At 33.9% G+C, this 20,449-nt stretch overlaps 2 protein-coding genes and 1 non-coding gene across 3 annotated transcripts; 1 reads left to right on the forward strand and 2 right to left on the reverse strand.

Annotated features, from left to right (window-relative positions):
* Positions 1 to 161: 161 nt before the first annotated feature.
* Positions 162 to 4,897, forward strand: LOC143582881 (DEAD-box ATP-dependent RNA helicase 20-like). The gene is made up of 10 exons (XM_077065356.1): positions 162 to 287; positions 935 to 1,179; positions 1,784 to 1,963; positions 2,114 to 2,275; positions 2,407 to 2,561; positions 2,873 to 2,965; positions 3,159 to 3,244; positions 3,345 to 3,571; positions 3,657 to 3,890; positions 4,648 to 4,897. Exons 1-10 carry the CDS (start codon positions 232 to 234, stop codon positions 4,701 to 4,703), a joined length of 1,494 nt encoding a protein of 497 aa, XP_076921471.1. The 5' UTR covers positions 162 to 231; the 3' UTR covers positions 4,704 to 4,897.
* A 1,575-nt stretch (positions 4,898 to 6,472) lies between these two features.
* On the reverse strand, positions 6,473 to 6,545 carry TRNAA-AGC (transfer RNA alanine (anticodon AGC)). Its single transcript has one exon. It is a non-coding gene; the product is annotated as a tRNA-Ala (tRNA).
* A 3,557-nt stretch (positions 6,546 to 10,102) lies between these two features.
* On the reverse strand, positions 10,103 to 15,640 carry LOC143582899 (inactive protein kinase SELMODRAFT_444075-like). Its single transcript, XM_077065365.1, has 10 exons — positions 15,480 to 15,640; positions 14,218 to 14,383; positions 13,880 to 14,031; positions 13,707 to 13,801; positions 12,441 to 13,363; positions 12,195 to 12,355; positions 11,264 to 11,340; positions 11,018 to 11,165; positions 10,550 to 10,699; positions 10,103 to 10,463 (listed from the first exon to the last, which is right to left on the reverse strand). The coding sequence occupies exons 1-10, from the start codon at positions 15,504 to 15,506 to the stop codon at positions 10,272 to 10,274; spliced, it is 2,091 nt and encodes a 696-aa protein (XP_076921480.1). The 5' UTR covers positions 15,507 to 15,640; the 3' UTR covers positions 10,103 to 10,271.
* Positions 15,641 to 20,449: the final 4,809 nt, after the last annotated feature.

Raw genomic sequence — 20,449 nt, forward strand, 5'->3', positions numbered from 1 at the left:
CCTGTCCCACCCGTTTTTTTTTTCAAACGTACAAATTTAACCCAAAAATTAGGAATTTATATACGCACTATAAATTTACCGGTCATAAACTTTGGTAGCCACCTGCAATTAATTACCTAGACATACATACCAATTGGCGGTGGATTGCATATATACACCGAACCGAACGACATCAACAAACCACCACCAGTACAGTAGCAGCCGCCCAACAATTAATTAAAGAAGCACAAAATGAGTCGTTACGACAGCCGTTCCGGCGATCCCGGTTCATATCGCGACCGGAGAAGGTGAACCCACCCACCCACCCTAATTATTCTATATGCTTAATAAATAATTATGGTGTAGTTATTGCATTATATGCGGCGTTATTTGTATTTTGTTTTAGTAGGTTTGATTTAGGGTTTGCACGACTACTATGTTTTAGTTCCGATTTTGCGCAGATTAATTTCAATTATGTGGTTGGCAAACGAGTCCGGCTCATAGGTCAGAACGGGTCGATTTATAAAAGGGTTCTTTTGGTTTGGCTATGGACGCGTTCAGGAACAGGTTTTGGGTCAAAACAGGGTGCTTAAAAATGTTTTTTTTTTTAAATAAATAAATAATATTTTACTGTACGTCTGGTTTTAAGCACCGGTTATGCGTGTTCAGGTGTCGGTTACGCATATATAATGTTGGTTATGCACGCAGAATTGGTTACGTGTGTTTAATGCCACTCCTGCACATTGAATTACGTGTTTAATACTCGAGTTAACTAAAATTCAAGTGCTTTTTGTTTTTTTTTGAAGCAACAAGGTGCTTTACGACTGTTTCTTCAATTTTACTTACAGTTGTATAAAATCAGTGAACAATGAAGTGAATTAATTTTATGTTCTGAAAACCAATTCACTAGAATGTTGTTGAAGATTGCTTTCTCAATTATCTTTGGTATGTTCAGTGACTCAGGATTCGGTGGACATGATTCTTCATCCAGTAAGCAGGATTATGAAAGCACCGAGCCTCAAAAGAAGGTGGATTTGGATGGATTGACTCCTTTTGAGAAGAACTTTTACGTGGAATCTCCAAATATCGCAAAAATGACAGAGACTGAGGTGGAAGAATATCGGGCAAAAAGAGAAATTGCTGTTGAAGGTCGCGATGTACCTAAACCTATCAAGACTTTCAGTGATGCCAGATTTCCAGGTAATAAGCATGCAAGTTTTTAAATCTGGGGATGTTGATTGTGTCAATTTAACGGGGTGAGTTGTTCTACTCGAACATGACACATATTTTTATTCATGTCACCGCACAGTTAAGATCGTGTAATGCAAACCTAACCTGTTTTACCGACTTATCTAAACGGGCTGGTGGGTGATAACCCAATTGTAAATGTGTAAATCAAGTTGGTGGGTTGTAAAAAATGTGTTGAGTGGGTTAGTGGGTTGATTGTTTAAACTAATAGGTCAACCAGACTCGAACTGTTTTTAAACATGCTAGATATGCCTACCCAAAACCTGATTATGTTAAGTGTCTCGTCACACATTACCACTTCTTATTCATTTATTCTCTTATAAAAACTTGATCATTCTTCATCTTTTATGGAATAAAATTTTTAGTGGTAAAAAAGGAATTGAATCATATAATAGTAAACAAGTTATTAAGATAATGATCGTTTTTAAAAGGCATGATCTTTTCTGAAAGTTGGTTGCTCATTGCATGTGCTAGTAAAGCGTTACCATCATTTGTGATTCTCAACTTTGCTTTTTAGAGTTTAATACCTGTTTTAATGTTTTTTTGTGTGTTCCAGATTATGTTATGCAAGAAGTTGTAAAAGCGGGCTTCACGGAGCCGACTGCTATTCAAGCTCAAGGATGGCCGATGGCTTTAAAAGGCCGAGATCTTATTGGAATTGCTGAAACAGGATCTGGAAAGACACTCGCTTATTTACTGCCTGCTATCGTGCACGTTAATGCTCAACCAATATTATGTATGTATTTTTCCTTTCGGCATTATATTATTTATATATGCTATTTTGAAAGTTTCTTGGGGTATATATTTGAAATTTTCTCTCTTTTTTTATTACCCTTTATTTTTTAGATTCTTTTAGGCATGATTGCAATATTGTTTGATTTTGCAGCCCCTGGAGACGGGCCAATCGTGTTAGTTTTAGCTCCAACTCGTGAACTGGCGGTTCAAATACAACAAGAAGCAACTAAATTTGGTGCATCTTCAAAGATTAAAAACACTTGCATATATGGTGGGGTCCCAAAAGGGCCTCAAGTTCGTGATTTACAGAAAGGTAGGTGGTGATAAGCACAAGATGACTTTACTACGTAGATCGGGTATATCCTAATGCCACTTTCTAGCATAGTTCTTCTTGTTACATTATAACGCGTTTTACCATTTATCTGTTATTATTTTTTTTGTTAGGTGTTGAAATTGTTATCGCGACCCCTGGAAGGTTGATTGATATGTTGGAGTCCCATCACACAAACTTGAGGAGGGTCACTTATCTTGTGTTAGATGAGGCGGATCGGATGCTAGACATGGGTTTTGAACCTCAAATGAAGAAAATCGTTTCACAGGTTTGTGATTTATGGAGTAAAGTGCATTTTTTTCAGAACCTTTGGACTAAAAGGGTTATTTTGGCCAAACCACAGGGATTAAATTTATAGTTTATTTGAAAATTTTGACTTAATTTATTTGGAAGTGTAATCATCAATGTCGAAACATGTAATTGTGATACACTTTAATTCGTAATATGTCATGGTCCAGAAACAACTCAATTAGGGATAAAAGTTATTATGTGAATTTAATGTTCGGGATAATTAGTAATGGTGTATAATTGTATATCATGTATAACTTTTTAAATCTCACTTTCTTGATGCATTTACAGATTCGGCCCGATCGTCAAACCTTGTACTGGAGTGCCACCTGGCCGAAGGAAGTTGAGCACCTTGCAAGGCAGTTGCTTTATAACCCTTACAAAGTAAGTATTTTTTTTTCCTTTGAAGGGTTAAAACTAGAGTTAGCATTTTAAATTTTCAGCCTGTTTATATAAAAAATGGGTCAATTGAGGTCTTATTTCATTCATGATGGGACAAACCGCAAACAGAGAAATTTGCTAAAAATGAAATAGGTCAAAACATGATGTTACCTAATCGTGTTTGAAACATATACAGGTGGTAATCGGTTCTTCAGACTTGAAAGCTAACCATTCAATTCACCAACATGTGGATATTATGACTGAAAATCAGAAGTATAACAAGTAAGTAATTGATTACAAACTAACTATTTGTGAAGATCACTAAATCACTATTATTAGATGTTTCTATCTTTTAAGTAATAATATATTGGGTGGCGTTCAGACTGGTGAAGCTGTTGGATGACATCATGGACGGTAGTCGAATATTAATATTTATGGACACAAAAAAGGGGTGTGACCAAATTACCCGCCAGCTCAGAATGGACGGTTGGCCCGCTTTGTCAATTCATGGAGATAAAAGTCAAGCAGAGAGAGATTGGGTTTTATCCGAGTTTAAAGCGGGTAAAAGCCCAATAATGACCGCCACAGACGTTGCAGCCCGTGGGTTAGGTATTTGTGGGCCCACTTTAACCTTTATTTAATATCTTTTGTGTATATACATTGTTTAATATCTTTTGTTATATATTAATTGCAGATGTAAAGGATGTGAAATATGTGATAAATTATGATTTCCCGGGTTCGTTGGAAGATTATGTTCATAGAATTGGTCGAACGGGACGGGCCGGAGCTAAAGGGACTGCATACACATTTTTCACAGCAGCAAATGCTAGATTCGCTAAAGAACTTATAGCAATACTTCAAGAGGCGGGTCAAAAAGTCAACCCTGATCTGGCGGCTATGGGTCGTGGGGCACCTCCTCCTCCATCAGGTTGGTTGACTCGATTAGTCAAATTTGTATTGGTTACAGTTAGAGGTGGGAAAATGGGTGGGTTTGGTAATTGGTAGGCCTGTAAATGAACCGAATGAACACAAATGGAGCATGATTTTGTTTGTTGATTTAACCTTAACCGAACAAACAATCAAACACGAAGAGTTAAACAAACTTGGTTTTCTTGTTTGTGTTCGTTCATTTAGAAAATAATTGTGTTCGTGTCTGTTCATGTTTGTCCGTTAACAGCATAAATGAATGGTTCACAAACAAACATAACCGAACATAGGTGGACGAACCGACGAACATAACTGAACATAGATCGATGAACATAACTGAGCTAAGACCAACTAAAAGTAAATGTGAAAAACCATGTGTTGAAATTGAGTAATTGAAATTGGCCTATAACAGTTAAATAAATATATTAGCGAACTTAAAACAGAATTAAACTAACAAACATAAATGAACGAACGAGACTTCGATTCATTCGCTTATATATAAAATAAACGAACTTCCTACTGAACAGTTTGTGAAACGTTCTGTTTGTTTACAGGCTTAGTATTTGGTCAAAATATGGTCAACACAGGTAACTTTTTGATGTGGTCAAAAGGGTGAGGTTTGTGTTGACCGACTTTAGAGGTTCTATGTTGAAAAAAAAATGTTGATGAAATCAGAAATATGTGTTGTTTAGAATGATATTCAATGCTTTGTACTTTTTAGCTAGTGAAACTCAATTTGATATCTTGCTTGTGTGTAGGACATGGTTTTCGTGATCGCGGTCGGGGTTACAGTGGCGGTCGATCATGGAACTGATGACGACCAACTGCGCAATGTGTGGTGCCTGTAGGGGGTCTTATCGTCTTTTTATTGTAATTTTAAACCTTGTTTATAGTTTAGTCAAAGAGTGTTTGTGTTTGTGTACTCTTTAAGTAAAACTTTTTGATCTGCTTGCTGGTTGCCTTTATCTTGCACCTATTTTCTGACATGAAATTAGTGGTGTTGAATCGCTTTCATCTTTAGTTGGCTCGTGATAATATCTGTGTATTATTCAACAATGATTAGATACATATATCTGTGTGCATTACGGGCAAACTTAGGGATGGCAACAAACTCGAACTTAACTGGCAAACTTGAAACATCTGAGACGTGTAATGGGACGAGTATTTGTGTATACCGTAGATAGGTTATTTGGTGATGGCTGGCTTGATTATTCGAATCATTTTCATAAATATTTTCATTTTATTTTGTAATTTAGTAGTCTTCTAATTTACTAAGTGGTATACTTTTATATTTTTATTTCATTTGGTTTATAAAATTATATAAGCTCAAGATAGTAAGTGAAAATGCCAACATGTAAATTTAACCACCTAGTGATGGACTGATGGGTGTACTTGCAGGTATACTTACATATACTGAAGGTAATTACCTAAAAATTCTGACAAATATGAGACAAGCTTTTGCATGCTTATATCTCACATTCTTATGTGAATATATGACCAGAATTATCTATACAATACATTGTCATCACTAAATCACAAAACGTATATCTTTATATTTTAGCCAATGCTAAATCTTTTTGAGGTTATATATTTTTGGGATGGGCTAATAGATTTATTAGTTGGAGTAAACTGTCATTTTCGTCCATATGGCTTGTTCACTTTTGTCATTTTCGTAAAATAAAAAAAATTTTCCACTCATTTCCGTCCTCATGGTTTCATTTTCTTGTCATTTTAGTTTAATTCACTGACTCGGTAGATGATAGTATGTTAATTTAGTATGGGATGACAAAAATACCCTTTAAATTAAATAGAACAAACTGTCATTTTCGTCCATGTGGTTTGCTTTCGTTGCCATATTCGTCCAAAAAAGTTTTTTTTAGCCATTTATATCCTCATTGTTTCTAAAAGTTATGATTTTCATTCAATTTACTAGCACCATTAGTCATTGTTAGTTAAGATAATGTAAATTGACAATAATGCTTTTACTAACACCATTTTAATAAATTTAATATACCCTTTTATCTATTTTGTATATAAATATTAAACTGAAATAACACTTCTTTTCACATGAGAATCCACTTGAGAATGACCTAATTCTAAACCTCAACTCCCTTTACTCTCATCCATTTTCACTATCATACCATTCATACGTATCATACCATCAGTGTAGGTGCACAAACCGGTTTCAAACCTGAGCTGGTTCAGTTTAGTCAATGAAAGTAAAAACGTGATCAGCTTCGGTTTGGGCTGAAACTAGTTTCTTGCCTGCTTTACGATCAGTTTCGGTTGATGTTACGATTGGTTTTTGTTGGATTTTGGTTCGGTAAACCGGTTTGAAACCAGTTTCGATAGTGAGAATTGCAAAGCGGTTCGATTTCGGCTGGGTTAAGTTAACCGGGTTTTTTTTATGCTACCTCTAAGTCTAACCATCATAAACCTCAACACCCCCATAGGAACGCTAAATATCTTTTATACACCTTGGTCCTTGGAGACAATAATCAAAGCCCGGGTTCCTTTGCAACATATAGCCAAATAGAGGTGCCCAAACGTAACAAGCGATAATCTAAAAACCAAAAAAAACATTGGAGATGCGGGGTATCGATCCCCGTACCTCTCGCATGCTAAGCGAGCGCTCTACCATCTGAGCTACATCCCCATCACGTATACAACTTTATAGAGTATTTATTCATAATATAAAGTATAATTTATTTGTAAATAGTAAATATTGAATGTATATTAATAGAACTGGTAAGCAAGCTGAGTAATATAGGATATTTGTTATTTCCACTTAGTTATTGAACATTTTGGTTAGTAAATTGAGCTCAAGAAGCTCTTAGACCACAAACTTTTCAATTAGATCTTCAAATGTATTAAGCAAATCAATATTACCATTTCTAGTGACGATTGTTACATTTAATCGGTTAGTTAAAGTGAGTTAGACGTGAACACATTGTTACGGTGAACATGTTGGTGCGTAAGAGATGCTAAATCAGCTAAAGGAAATGTTGGCGAGCAAGTTAATTAGACAAGAACACATTAAAACAATCAAAGCGTTTATTGGGTGCAAGATGACAGAAGGTTCTCCCTTGAGTAATGAGATGGCTACATATATGTTTGATTCTCAACTCACTACTCAAGTTATGTAACGAGTTTTTGTACAGAACTTATGATGTCTATATTAGAGTTGCAAAAAGTGAGAAGAACAAAAAGACTAAACCGGCCGGTGTTCTTAATATAAGGGACCAGGGGAGTGAAGAGTGATGAAAACTCAAGCCAAAGGTAAAGTAGTTCTCCCGAACCAAGTGTCCAAGGCCTAGGAATAACCCGCCAAAGACGTTAATTACTTCCACTGTGGGGAAGTGGGACATTGGTTTGAGAAACTGCCCGGTTTATCTTGAAGAACTCAATGAGAGGAGGGCTTGAGAAGGCTAGCATCTCGCTTGCTGGTAGCTATATGATATGACAATTTGGTTGTTAATAGTATTTGGGTATTTGATATTGATTGTGGTGGGGGTATTTACTAGTCTAATATCTTTGTATAGTATTCATATGTGATTTTATTTATTGCAAATTAGGTTCAATTGCGCAGAATCTGAGCCAAAACCTGGTCTCTTATCGGCCAGAAATTTGAACTCTTTAGTACTCGTTTTGTTCCGAAGTTATCATCCTATTTATTCATTCATTGGCAAAGAGCCGATTTTAAGCAAGACTCAGTGACTAGCTGTTTGAACAACTTTTTAAAAACTTAATGATAATTATCATATGTTATTAGCATGAGTTAGTTTAACATAAGCCTGTTGTGGTTGTTTGCAAGATTTCAATCCCAGAAATCCAATGTCTTAAGGTTTTGAGTGAGGGAAATTGTTTGGATATTATGATTTTAAAGTGTGAAAAGTTTTTCATCTATTTATTATCTTTTTTTCTTTTTGGAATGGCAAATTTCATTAAAACCACTAGCAAGGTGCTAGGAATCCAACAACAAAAAAAGAATTACAAGGAAAAATTACACAAATCCTTCCAAAGCAAATTTTCAAAAGAAGATCGATTTTTTATCCAAAGAAATCCTAGGAGAGACCACAAAACCAAAAAATTACATTTAAGTCAAAAAAGAACACCAATTCGACCACATAATATTTTTAAATGGAAAAATTCTCAAAATAAGCGTTATGAAAACGTTTTTCAGGTTTTAAGTGTCATTTGTAAGAATTCTCAAAATAAGTATTATAATCTAATCGTGACAAGTAGTTTGTATAACCAATTAAAACTTGACATGTGTCTTTAAACTAACCGTAACGAGCATATTTACTAACCATTTACTCGTCACGACTAAATAAATTTTATGCCTCGTAATCAACACACACGAGTAATTCATAAGTTCTTTAGTCGCGACGAGTAAATTGTAATGTTAAAACTAGTCGCGGCGAGATAACTACTAATAAACTACTCGTGTAGGGAATGTAAAACAGGTAAATTAGTCGTCGCGACTAAATGACTTATGAATTACTCGTGGGTGTTGATTACGAGACATGAAACTTATTTAGTCGTGACGAGCAAATGATTAGGAACATGCTCGTTACAGTTAGTTTAAGGGCACGTGGCACGTTTTAACTGGTTCTACAAACTACTCGTGTGTAATCATAAACTACTCGTCACGACCAGTTTATAATACATATTTTGGGAATTTCATAAAAATGACACCTAAAACCTGAAAAACATTTTCATAAACGCTTATTTTGGGAATTTTCCCTTTTTAAATTTAGACCTATATTTGTACCACAATTTGATTTTTTATTGGATAAAATTTATTTTTATTAATTTACTTATTATTTAAGTATTTTATTTATATTATTAATGCATACCATTGCAGTAGTATTTTCGTAAATTGAGCCCGTGAATACGGTTGGGCCTGAAATCATAAATCATGGTGTATATATTTAATATCAGTTAGTATCAAACCCTATGCATGCATAGCACTTGAATTCTTGAAATGGCGGAAGACTTTGATGATGATGATGATGATGATGATGATGAAGATCGAATTAGTAAGTTACCAGATTGCTCATAGCACTTGAATTCTTGAAATGGCGGAAGACTTTGATTATGATGATGATGAAGATCGAATTAGTAAGTTACCAGATTGCTTACTTGTTGAAATCCTTTCTCGTTTACCCGAAACAAAATACGCCATTAGAACAGGCACTCTCTCCAAAAGATGGGAACATCTCTGGACTCGGGTTCATAGCCTCGTTTTCCTAGATCCTATCTTTGGCTCAACCACCGGGTTCATACGCCATTATGTATTTCGTATGGGAAATTAGACGAAGCTACGATTGAAAACGTATTATCAGGTAGTCCTGTTTTGGAAACTTTGGAGTTGGAAGGCTGCTATGGTTACATGCGGATCGATATAACCTCAAAGAGTGTTAAGAAGTTGGTGTTCATCGTATACATGAATCGCCATCGTCCTGATAATGATATTATTGAAATCAATGCTCCTAATATTTTGTCACTGACAGTTAGAAGACATATGTGGTTGGGAAAGATTTTGTTGCTGAATGTGTCTTCTTTAGTTGAAGCTGAGTTGGATTATCCGAACCTTTCGCCTTCGTTGCCTTATTTGGGAAACCGTAGAGAAGCTGAAGAAGAGATGCTTAAAGCATTTATACTCAACCTTGTTCATGTTAAGGACATCAGAATTGGGGCTTACTGTTTTAATGTAAAGTTTTTGTCTATTTAAGAAACTAAATTATACTAACACTTGTTCTCAATTTTCTATGTTTTGTATGTAGATTCTTGATCGTTTGAAAGCTAAAGGTTTTTGTTCACCGACGAACTTGAAGGTCCGTCATGTTACTTCTTGGCTTATACATAGTTGATATATTCCAGTTTCAATTAATCGTGTTAACCAAATTAGTTTTAGCTTTATTACAGTGTTTTATTGTGCCTAACTAAAGCTCAAATTGCAGGCATTGATCAGGAAAAGTGGATGGAAGAACGTCCTCGGCGGACCTGTGTAATAAGTTTTTTGTTTTCTTTTTGACTTATTTGTGAATTGTGATCGTAAATGTTTTTATCATGGAACGGAACTGAAACTTTCTTAAACAGTCTTTCGACTCAAACCGACCTATTGGTTTTGCTTTTACCAAAGGGATTGCAGTAATTTAGCTTAGATTTAGGAGTCGGTTTAGTGGATATGTGAGTTAAGCGTTACTAAATAAATTGTCTATTAAAGATGTGTTTAACCACAAAATGACTTTAGATAATATTAATGGCCTGAAATATAGTAACCCATAAGCAAGAGAAGTATCAAAATCAATAGGGTCATATATAGATATATATAGATTGGCTTCTTATAAAATCTATTTTGAATTTTGGGTTTATCTTACTTCCCAACAAAATGGTCTACTACTACTAAAAGCTTGCCATTAAATCTTTCTGTTGACTTGGTCAAAGGCGAGCCCGTGTATTGTTGTTGATTGGTCCATCTCATATCGCTCCGTTTACCAACTTCACACATCGGCGATGACATGTGGCTTGTTGAAATGACCAAATCGCCCTCTAGTATCCGTAGCACCTTAATCACAACATTATGGTTTTAGAAAAATATTTAAAATAACAAGTCAAATGAGCGGGTCAAGCGGGTCATTTTAGAAAAATTACCTGTGACATTTTAGGGCGTAAATGAGGATCCCGCTTGATGCATAGAGAAACAGCTTGCAACATGCAATGAACTTCATCTTCTGAATAACAGTTATCTAACCGTGGGTCAACTAACTCGTTAATCGCACCTTCTTCCAGCAACGGGCGGGCCTACCAAAGATCAAGGGTTGAATGTGTCAAAAGTCATATGGAAATGTTTTTTAATGCATACATTATGCAGCCTTCTAAATAATTTTATTTAAAAGAAAATTTCTCATTTTTAATTATATTTGAAAAATTTGAAAGAACGATAAAAAAAGGTTTACACTTGTTTACACTTTACAGCTCAACACGACCCGACCTATTCCAACCTGGACTAAAATATAACCCGTTTTGGCTGAACCCGTTTGGACTTGTAATCTGACCTACAAATTTCTCCACCTCTGCTAAAATGTGTTTTTTTTATTATAATAGAAATTTGAAACTTACCCACTCGGTGAGGCATTGCTGGCCCTTGGGTCGATTAAGATCAACTGCTTTTCTTCCCGACACAAGTTCCACCAAAACAACCCCAAAGGAATATACGTCAGCTTTTTCAGTGATCTGGCCACTCTCTGCATATTCTGGAGCTAAATATCTAAACCAGTTTAAAGATATAGATTATTTTATTTACAATATAATGGAGACGGTGCGGAGGGGTATAAATGTATAATAGTAAATGCTTTAAAGAATTACCCAAATGTTCCAATTACTCGAGTCGATTCCCCTGTATCTCCATCGGGCTGCCATCTTGCTAGCCCAAAGTCCCCAACCTTGCAAAAATAAAGAAAATAAAATAAATAATAATAATAATAATGCTATTTTAAAGTAAAAAAACATGAAAATAAATGATATGCTAAATATGAATACAAAAAAATCATCTATGAGGCTTTAATGCATTTCAATACACTTTGGATGACTTACAGCCTATTTTGATATCTAGTTAAATTATTTAGCTTAACTCATTTGACCCATTAGAGATAAAACATAACCCAAATCGCCCCACTTGTAAGTAAATGCTCAAGACGGTTATAATTACAATATTATGACAAACCACATAAAAAGAAATAAACTTTATTCTTTTTCCTGATTTCGCAAACAACTTTAAATTAGGCGTAAAACAGAAACTAACTTGCAGTCTATTTATCACTTTAAAAACAACCTCAGTTTAACTGATGTTACATGTAAACTGTTAATGTGGCATGATTGATGCCATGTCAGCCTCCACATCACATGCAAATTTGCTTATGTGATAATTTTTCTTATTAAAGAATTAAAATCATTAACAAGTTTGTACATTATTTCAAATTAGTATCTAAAAACAACTAAATGTCAAATCAAGTGCCACATAGCATACACATATATTAAAAATTACAAGTATGATGCCACATCAGCAATTTTGAAAATTAGCCAGCATAAATACACTCTAGAACAAGTCATTTGTTCCTATAGGTAATAATATTTTACTTGTAATTTGGTTTTCTAATTTGCGCCTATTTCAAAAATTGATTTTCTAATATTATCAATCACCATACAATATTTCTGCAAACAAGAAGGCATTACAAAGATCCATGATAGATTAACATATGACAGCTTCTGATAGTTCCTAAATATTTAAGGTACATACCATAGGTTCATAATCATGGGTAAGTAGAATATTGTTGGGCCGCACATCACGATGAACAATGCAACCGACCCTGCACTCTTCATGAAGATATCTCAGTCCCCGTGCAGCTCCAACTGCAATTTTTTGGCGGGAAGACCACTCTAATGGAACTTCATTATGTCCTGACATAAATTAACGACAACAAAACATTTGTGAGAGAGTCGCACGTTTTGTCCACACTGTTTGACACTAGTTTTTACCACTTACCATAAAGATGAAAATCTAATGATCTGTTACAAACATATTCATAAACTAACAACCGCTTTCCATCTTCAACACAAAATCCAACCAACATAACAACATTTCTATGCTGTGCACAGCTCAGCACTTCAACTTCCGAACAAAACTCTTTATCGCCCTGACAACTTGCAAGTTTATGTTGTTTGATAGCAACCGCCTGCCCGTCAGGCAGCACCCCTCGGTGAACCGACCCAAAATCGCCTTCCGCCAAGAAATTTGCTTTGGAAAACCCGCCGGTTGCAAGCTCCAGCTCAGCATAGGTGAACCCACGTGGCGGTTTTCCAACTATTGGTGCCTTGTGTAAACATATTGAACATAAAGGAGGCGGGCCCGAGGGTGTGTTTCTTGATAATGACATTGCTTCTCTAACATTCGTGATAAATTTGGTCTCGCTTCGTTTACTTGTGGTTTTACCTTGCGGGTGTCGATAACTTGAAGCTATAATGTCAGCAACCCATGGCTGAAGCCTTAAGTTAGAGGAAGATGATGAAAGATTCTCATTTTCAGAATCCGAACTTGATTCAGAAAGATCCCGGTTTTCTTTTTCGGTCAATAAGTCAACTTTCGAAGAAAGATTGGTTACAGGGATGGAAAATGGTGAAGTGCTCGGGTCAGAACTCGAAAGTGATGAGTTTCCGGGTTCGGTTGTAGTAAATATTTCAGGACTGCTTGTTGGAGTAATGACAGATTTTGATTTTGATTTTATTTTGTTGATTTCTTGATTTTCAGATGGTTTTTCTGCATTGGAAAGCGATGGACAGTTCGGTTTGGTTTCCTTTTCGGGAGATCCGGTTAAGTTTAAACGAAGAACTTTGGGCTGTGATTTGTTCAAAATGACAACATTGCATTGCAATTCTTCCATACATGACTTTTGTTCATGTTTAAGGCTTCTGCAAGTAATATAATCATGAAAGGTATGTTAAAGATGAAAAATAATCAGGTTTCGGGTTGGCATATCTAACCCGTTTAAAAAAACGGTTCGTGTTCGGGTTGACCCACAACCCATTTTTTTACAACCCAAGTAACACATTAACAAGTTATTACCCGCCAACCCATTTAACACATTTTGTTAAATGGGGTTAAACGCGTCGTATTCGGGTTAAACGATTTTAAGGGCGTGCAACTTAGCGGTTAGAGTTATGCATTTTGGACACGTTATCCTTTGCAGCCACATTTAATAATCAATATATCAACATTAACTGTAAACCTTAAAAGATATTTCGAAGACATTACTTGTCCAAAACAACCCAATTAGCATGAAACTTTTTGGCCTCTGCAGCAACTACTCCACATTGTGTTCCAAAAACAACTTTAATCTTCACATTTACCTAATCATAAATTAAGCAAACAGTTATTTGAATCAAGATGCTAATGGAACTCAAAAGCTATATTAATGATTCATGTACCTTATTTGGATCATACACATCATGAAGCTGAAGAATCATTTGGGAACAAGAATCGGTAATTTCAACCTTTTGATCTGATTTTGTTTCTGATTTTGGCTTCCGGTCAACACTTGCACAATCTCCCGAAAATCTTGGAAAGGCCCACTTTCTGCCTATGAAGATATAAAATTACAGTTAAAAAATTGAATATATATGCACGAAAATTCACATACATAATTGAACGAACAAGACATATTTTTCATGCACGTTTCTTTAACCAAATGAACATAACATTTTGTTCACTTAATAAATAAAATGAACACAAACAAACTACTCAGCCAAACGGTTAATGATATTACCAGTGTTTTGTGAATTGCAGACCACAAGCAATGTAATGCAATGGCCCGGTTGAGACACATGCGTTAAAGCCCAAACCAAGGCCGCTTTAGGAATTTCCTTAGACGCCTTAACCGCCACAACGACCTTCTCAATGTTCCCCATATTCCCTTCTCTACTTGATGATCCCTAGAAAAGATATAATAATAATAATAATAATAATAACTCTTTTATACATACCATTTTGTGAACTATTAAAACAAACTGTGAATAACAAAACACTTTGTATTATTGTGTTTGTGACACTCTACCCCCACCACTTGTTCAGATTCCTTATCAACTTACAAGTAAACGATTTCTCATGTTGTGATGTAACTTTAATAAATCTTTTGAATAACTCCAAAATTGAGAAAAATCCTATCTTTTTCCTAGCAAAAAGTTTAACAAGTCACTGAAAACTCATTACTAAAAGACGTTTTCCACGATAAAAGGCAAACGGGCCTGGTTGGGTAAACTTTCAGCCAAAACCGAAACCAAACAAAAAATGATAATTTTTTTGAATGTTGATACCGTTTCAGCCTAAGAAACAGCAAACTAAATCAGTCCAATTTAAGCACGTATATTAATCCCATAAATAAAAATCATACTCATAACGCCTTCTCAGTGTAATATCAAGTTTTAGTTTATAACCGAACCAAAACTTTGAGTTTCGCTCATCTAATAACCAAACCTGCCATTGGTTCAGGTCTTCAGGATACGTTTTCCTTTACGCAAGAAAACGTAACCCAAACCAATAATCAAACCTATATTAACACCTTATTTACGCTAACATCAAATTTTGGTTCGGTTATGTTTTTTACACCAAAAAGCATAACCCGAACCAAAATTTTCAAGTTTCACTAGTCTAAAAACAAAATTCTACAGCTTTTCAACTTTTTTTTTCCATTTTAGGTCCAATCAAAATGACAATATTGTGGGGCTAATATATGGCCAATTATAGGTTGAATATTCCAAAACTGCAAAACTTTAAGCAAGTGCATCCAAAAGTACCATAAAACATGATCTCAACCAGAAACTTAAGACTGTTTGAAGCACGTGTCAGTCACTAACAAACAACTACTCTTTTTAGTGTTTTTCGAATAGATCAAATACATGAAACTCACATCACAATGATCCAGAATCTAAGCTCTTCCATTATTGTAGAAACAAACAAATTCAGCTAATAAAAAAATTATTTCTTTATCGAATGAATGATCGATTGATACGACAGATTTTGGGATCATACCTTTCGATTAAATGATGGATATGACATGACAAGATTATTATATTATCACCTCCAAAACCTGCAATGCCAGCAGAATATCAAAATTACACTAGGGTGTTAAGCGGGTCGTGTAAGCAGGTCCAACCCAACGCAAACCAGAACCCGAAAATAGTGTAATCACGTGAACACAAACACAAGCACGGCCTGCATATTCACGGGTTACCCCGATCATAACCCGTTTAGTCAGAAAGTTTTTCATTTTTTATTACACATGCCCATTAACACTTTATATTTACATTTTTAACGACAAATTTCTTTTAACTTTTAATTTTTGTTGTTTATGGGACTTAAATCTAAAACCTCCCAAACCCTCCTAACTTGCCTTTGCCGACCGACTAGCAACCCATTGGTTTTAGATATACATTTTCACAATAAAAATTATAAATTTATATTAAAGAGTTATATATAAATTATAAAATATTATGTCAATTTTCTATTTCAGTTGGTGTCATACCCAATCAGTTTAATTTATTTTAAAAATAAATAAATAAATAAATAGGTTAAATAGGTCAACTTGCAAACCTGCCATGCTGACCCAAACCTTTCATGGGTTCGAACTGAAACTGACTCGACCCGTTTATAGCAAACCCAAACCCGTGAATTTCGTGCTAGGTTCTAGTTAAATTACACTCTAAATATATACTCAAAAATCGAAAATCCAGCTAACGAACAATGTTCAAAGTTAGAGCAAAACTGTAAGAGATTAACGGTAAAAATGTAAAATACAAGAATCGGTGGATCAACAATATAAAATAAATGGAAGTGTGATTACCGTATGAAATGAAGACTAAACAAAAACATGAGTGAGTGTGTTTAATAATAATAATAATAATAATAATATAGTATTAATATTATCAACATCATCATCAACTTCTTCTTCTCTTCGTGGAAAACAAAACACCAGCTAGCAGGTTGTAGGTGAGAGTTGAGTTATGACTGAGTGAGTGATTTAATTTGCAGAAGACAGACGTACGTTCGTTCCTTCTTTTTTACCGCTCGAGGTTCGCTTAAGTGATGGATGCATTTATGAAGTCTATTTCTGTTTACCATATTGCCCCTGGTTCGATAATAATCTTCACATTTGCCCTTCTTAATTATGTTACGGTTAATAGGCTCGAAACTCAAGATAACAATCAACTAATCAGTCTTAGTTTCGGGGTATTTTAGGAAAAATTATAATGTTACAATTCTCACTTTAAAAACCGTTTGTATTAGAACTCGCCACTTATAAATATTATTATATTGTAAGCGTGACGTTACTATGAGTAATGACGAAAACATGTTAATTTACGTTATGCATATTTTTTTAAGATGAAAACACGTAAATTTACACTATTAGTCAAGGGGGAGTGAGAATGGATGATATGTCATGCCACACCATGTGGCCATGAGTGAATTTACGTTCAAGGCGTAAATTTACATGCCATACCATATCATGCTACGTAAATTTACACGTAAATTTACGTTCAGGGGTAAATTTACACAGTGAGAATGGATATGTCATGCCACACCATGTGGCCATGAGTGAATTGTGGTTGGGGCGAGTTATGTCATGAACCTGACCAACCAACTAGCCCATTTCAAGGGCCAACACATAATGAATGGAATTGGGGCTCGGTGAACGAAACATGTGTGATATAAAAGAGACGAGTACCAGAGAAGGGATAACGGATATGAAGAATGTTAAATAAATGGTGGTTCTTCTCTCCTATCGTATTCTAGTCTAATTTCTCATATCTTCATGTAATTCTTATTTGTTCATAATTGTGTATGGTCCGATTTTCATCATATTGTAATCTTTCAATTTATCCATCTAAATCTAGCTTCTAGTTGTCTGATTTTATTGATGTTTTGGTTGTGTTATATCACTTCGCAATAAGTTATTTTGCGGCCACAAGTATAAATAAATTTAAACCAATGTGCAACGATTAGACTGCTAAAAAAATAAAATTAAATAACTCAAGTTCAAGAGTTGTATATAATTCATTGTACATTATAACTTTTAAACAACTCTCATTCTCTTTTACCAACTTCTAATATACCAAATTTTTTTAATCTCAAGGCGTCCACATCGGATCATGTTCATCGTCATTATCATTCGAACCAATGATCCTTTCTAGCAAAAGTTGTAGCAGTGCCCCAAACGTTACTGCAAATTGCGGGAGTTATATGACTTAGTAGTCAAACACGTTTTTTACGAAATATTTACACACCATCATAGTTAATGATCTTAATGCTCTTTTTTTTAAGACTAAATTTTTCACACATTATATAATTTGTACCCATGATCTCGTATTTCATACCTTTATACACCCTGGATTTGAATCAAATACAAATGAAATTAACGTGCTAAACATGGGAATCAAGTAGAGTAATTATATATATAAGTAGAGTTTTTATGATTGATTATCACGTTTAGCACATTAATTTCATTTGTACGTTAATTTTACCATACACACCCTCGTAGTTAATGATCTTAGTAACTTTTCTAATATATTCTCACTTAAAATCCAAACCAAGCTGTGGGAGTCAGGACTATCACTTGGTTTACTTGTCAATCACTCATTCTATGTAATGTCAAATTCGATACTTAATTACACAGTGTTAAAAGCTCGGCACTTTATTACAACGTATAGTTTACGTTAAGTTCCTTAACATCTTCATGGCTATTTTATTATTTTTGTACAAATGATATAAGATATTATCGGTGATTTGATATAATAGAGTAGTGATAAAAATATGTAGATTGTTAATATTCTCTCATTTTTGGGGTTTAAACTTCAAACTAACAAATAATGTTTTTATAACATTTTGATAACTTCTTATTGTTAGTGCTTGGGATTGCTTATTTTCACTAAATTATAACTTGTTAAATTTATAAAAAGTAATAAGATGTTTGAGATTGTTTTTGGTGTAAGAAAGAAAAGTTAATAAGTTAGAGCATTCAAAATTATTCGTCCATCAAATTTAAGGGGTGATGTTTTTATAATATTTGGAGTGGTTTAAGGTGTTGTGAGCTGAGAAAAGAAAATTGCGGTAATATTTCTGTATATTTGAAAGTTCCTGTAAGAGCATTCTCATCTTATTCCATATCTCTAAATCCAAAATTAACTACACACATTACATTTTCGCTCTCATTTTCAATTAAATAATACTTTTTATACCTTTATCATTACCATTTCTCTTTCCTTCACTCACAACTACTTTCAATATATATTGAAAAATTATAGGGAGTGAACAATAGTTTTTCAAATATACAGAAAAATCATTACGATTTCTAAAATATAAAAACTCTTCACTCACAACACTACACTCTCTAAATTATAAAAACACCCACATAAAATAGGGGGTTGAATGAGGATGCTCTAACACCCGATAAATTTTTTAGTTTTTTAATATATTTGAAATGGTTGTGAGTGAATGAGAGAAATATTGTAATGATAAATGTATAAAAATATATTATTTAATTAAGAATGAAAGAGAAAATGTAGTATATTTTAGTGAAATTTTGAATTTATAAAAAAATAAAATAAGAAGGTAAAATAAAGAATTCCAAAGACAACACCCCAACCGTAAATCAAGGCCGGTCATAAGGTGTGGCAGGGTGGTCGACGGCCACAGGCCCGACAACCCGCTCGGCCCGATTTAAAAAAAAAACTAAATATATTTTTATTAAAACAATATGTATATTTAGTGTTTAAACTTAATTACATAATCACTATCTTAGTCTAGTGACAAATATGTATTATACCCAACCAGAAAGTTATGGATTATAGTCTCATTTGAGACATGTTAATTCTATTTTTATACAAAAGTTTTTTATACAATCTAAGTACGCTCATATAAACATTAAATTGTTCAAATCCAATAAAATACTCATTTTACATAGGACCCAAAAATTTTTCGCTTTAGCCTAAACTTTTTTTTTTGCGTTCTCGAACCGGCCTTGCCATGGAGCAAAATAAACGTTCAAAGAAAAAAAAAAGAAGAAGAAAGAAAAATAATGGAGTAATTATTTGAACCTGGCTAGATAGCGGTTGGGGGACCGAACTCAGCTGACGTCTGACAAGTGAATACGTATTAAAGGCACTCACCTTTGTCACGATATTTCATTAACCACAAAAAAGTTATTTATTTCATGTTATTAGTTCAAATATAAAGTTGAGATATTCAACCATTAATTATTTGTTTTATTATTTTGACTAAAGTTAAATGAAAGTCTAAATATAACAATTATGGTGTGTATATATTTAAGAACTCTAAAATATTTATTTAAAAGTTTTAAAACTCAACAACCAATTATTCTATTTATTTATTTTTATATAATTAGTTTATTTTTTTGCAGAATAGTTTTATCATTTACTCTAATAATTTGTGTTTATGTATATCTAATTACAAGTTAACATATATGGAAAATAAACAAACTAGATATACATGTAATAACCAAATTACTTACGTGTACAAAAAACTACCCTTAAATATTATTAATATATAAAAAAGTAAAAAAAATGATTGGTTGTTAAAGTTCTCAATTAATTAGCAGTTTTAAAATGAACCTTATACAAACACGCATATAAAACCTATAATGGAATAAAAAAGATATCAATCACTTAATATGAATGGTTGACTGATTGATTGTGGATGTTCTTATTTAAAGGGTTTTTTTTGGTAGATTTTATTACGAAGTTAATTTGAATGGGGTAGAGTGTTTTCGGTTCACTAAAAAAATACTACTTAATGATTCATGAAATCTCTTTATGAATAAATTTCAGAAACATACTACATGATTAAAATAATCATTCAACTTTTTTAATGATTCAACACAAGATTGAAAAACATCCACCTAATCTCTCTAGACTTCTAGTCTTCTACTATTTTTTATAGCAAAGCATGATCTTGGGCCCGAAGTTTTGAATTTGAATTAGAGCGTT

The sequence above is a fragment of the Bidens hawaiensis genome, unplaced genomic scaffold (assembly GCF_021521415.1).
Source record: "Bidens hawaiensis isolate Kalapana, Puna unplaced genomic scaffold, B.hawaiensis_p1.1 tig00001511_1, whole genome shotgun sequence".
Classification (NCBI taxonomy): Eukaryota; Viridiplantae; Streptophyta; class Magnoliopsida; order Asterales; family Asteraceae; genus Bidens; species Bidens hawaiensis.

Coding starts and splice junctions, on each gene's coding strand:
- LOC143582881 (XM_077065356.1), top strand. CDS start 232: ATGAGTCGTTACGACAGCCGTTCCGGCGATCCCGGTTCATATCGCGAC. Junction 1,964..2,113: donor TAATGCTCAACCAATATTAT/GTATGTATTTTT, acceptor TTGATTTTGCAG/CCCCTGGAGACGGGCCAATC. Junction 2,276..2,406: donor AGTTCGTGATTTACAGAAAG/GTAGGTGGTGAT, acceptor TTTTTTTGTTAG/GTGTTGAAATTGTTATCGCG.
- LOC143582899 (XM_077065365.1), bottom strand. CDS start 15,506: ATGTCATATCCATCATTTAATCGAAAG. Junction 14,032..14,217: donor CTGCAATTCACAAAACACTG/GTAATATCATTA, acceptor ATATCTTCATAG/GCAGAAAGTGGGCCTTTCCA. Junction 11,166..11,263: donor CGAGTAATTGGAACATTTGG/GTAATTCTTTAA, acceptor AAACTGGTTTAG/ATATTTAGCTCCAGAATATG.